Source organism: Geospiza fortis, unplaced genomic scaffold (genome assembly GCF_000277835.1).
Source record: "Geospiza fortis unplaced genomic scaffold, GeoFor_1.0 scaffold130, whole genome shotgun sequence".
NCBI lineage: Eukaryota > Metazoa > Chordata > Aves > Passeriformes > Thraupidae > Geospiza > Geospiza fortis.
Window position 1 is genome coordinate 16,963,927 of NW_005054300.1, and position 1,169 is coordinate 16,965,095.

The following is a 1,169-nucleotide window of genomic DNA, read 5'->3' on the forward strand; positions in this document are numbered from 1 at the left end:
TGACGGAGGGGTGAAGGGTCTGCTCGGAGAGGTCGCCGATGGTACAAAACCGGCAGGAGGGGCCGAGACCTCAGAGGGTTTTGCGGCCTTTGAGAGAGACCTCGACAGGCTGGAGGGATGGGCAGAGAAGAACCTGAAATTCAGTAATGCCAAATGCAGGGTCCTGCACCTGGGGACGAATAGCCTCACCACCGGGAGAAGCTGGGGGTGATCTGCTGGAGAGCAAGTCTGTTGAGAAGGACCTGGGGGCCTGATGGACAACGAGGTCTTGCAGCAGTGTGCTTGTGGCCAAGCAGGCCGATGGTATCCCGGGGTGCGTTAGGAAGAGCATTGCCAGTAGGTCCAGGGAAGTAATCCTGCCCCTCTGCTCAGCCCTGCTGAGGCTCTGCCTGGAGTGCTGTGTATAGGTCTGGGCTCCCCAGTGACAGAGACATGGAGATCCTGGAGCAGGTCCAGCACAGGGCTATGAAGATGATTAAGGGACTCGGGCATCTCTCTTACAAGGAAAAGCTGAGAGCTGAGCCTGTTCAGCCTTGAGAAGAGATGATTGATAGGGGGCCTCATTAATATGTATAAATATCTAGAAGGGAGGTGCCAAGCTCTGCTCCGTGGTGCTAACCACTGGCATACCAGGCAATGGGCAGAAACTGATGTATAGGAAGTTCCATTTAAACAAGAGGCAGAATTTTTCTGTGTGCAGGTGACCCCACACTGGAACAGACTGCCCAGAGAGGTTGCGGAATCTCTTTATCTAGAGGTATTGAAAGCTGTCTGGATGCAGTTCTGTGCAATATACTCTAGTACAACCCTGCTTAAGCAGGGAGGATGGATCAGATGACCCACTGTGATCCTTTCCAACTGTTTCAATGCTAGCTCTCTGTGAGCAGTTTGCCTTCACAACTGATGTGATTTTTTCTGCTCCCTGCAAAACTCATCGGCTGACGTTCACCTCAGATTTGACCAGCTGTATGTTTTACTGTCAACTTCTAAGCGGCTATTAAAAAACCTTGCGAACAACTGCAGCTGGAAGAATTACCTCCGTATATTTGTTAATTCCGGCGCCGAAGTACACTAACATTATCTTGGCCGCTCCCCGGCAGAAACGGAAGGCGGGCAGCCTCCCTGACGGACAGGCAGCTGGCGGAGGTGCCGTGAAGGGCGAGGAGCCG

At 52.9% G+C, this 1,169-nt stretch overlaps 1 protein-coding gene across 1 annotated transcript in view; it reads right to left on the reverse strand.

Annotated features, from left to right (window-relative positions):
- LOC115948735 (DPY30 domain-containing protein 1-like) overlaps positions 1-1,099 on the reverse strand; it is a 12,829-nt gene extending 11,730 nt beyond the window's left edge. Inside the window, exon 1 of the mRNA XM_031063330.1 lies at positions 1,037-1,099. Coding sequence (XP_030919190.1) covers positions 1,037-1,078 — 42 coding nt within the window. The 5' untranslated portion in view covers positions 1,079-1,099. The remainder of the gene's footprint in view (positions 1-1,036) is intronic.
- Between the last annotated feature and the right edge of the window lie 70 nt (positions 1,100-1,169).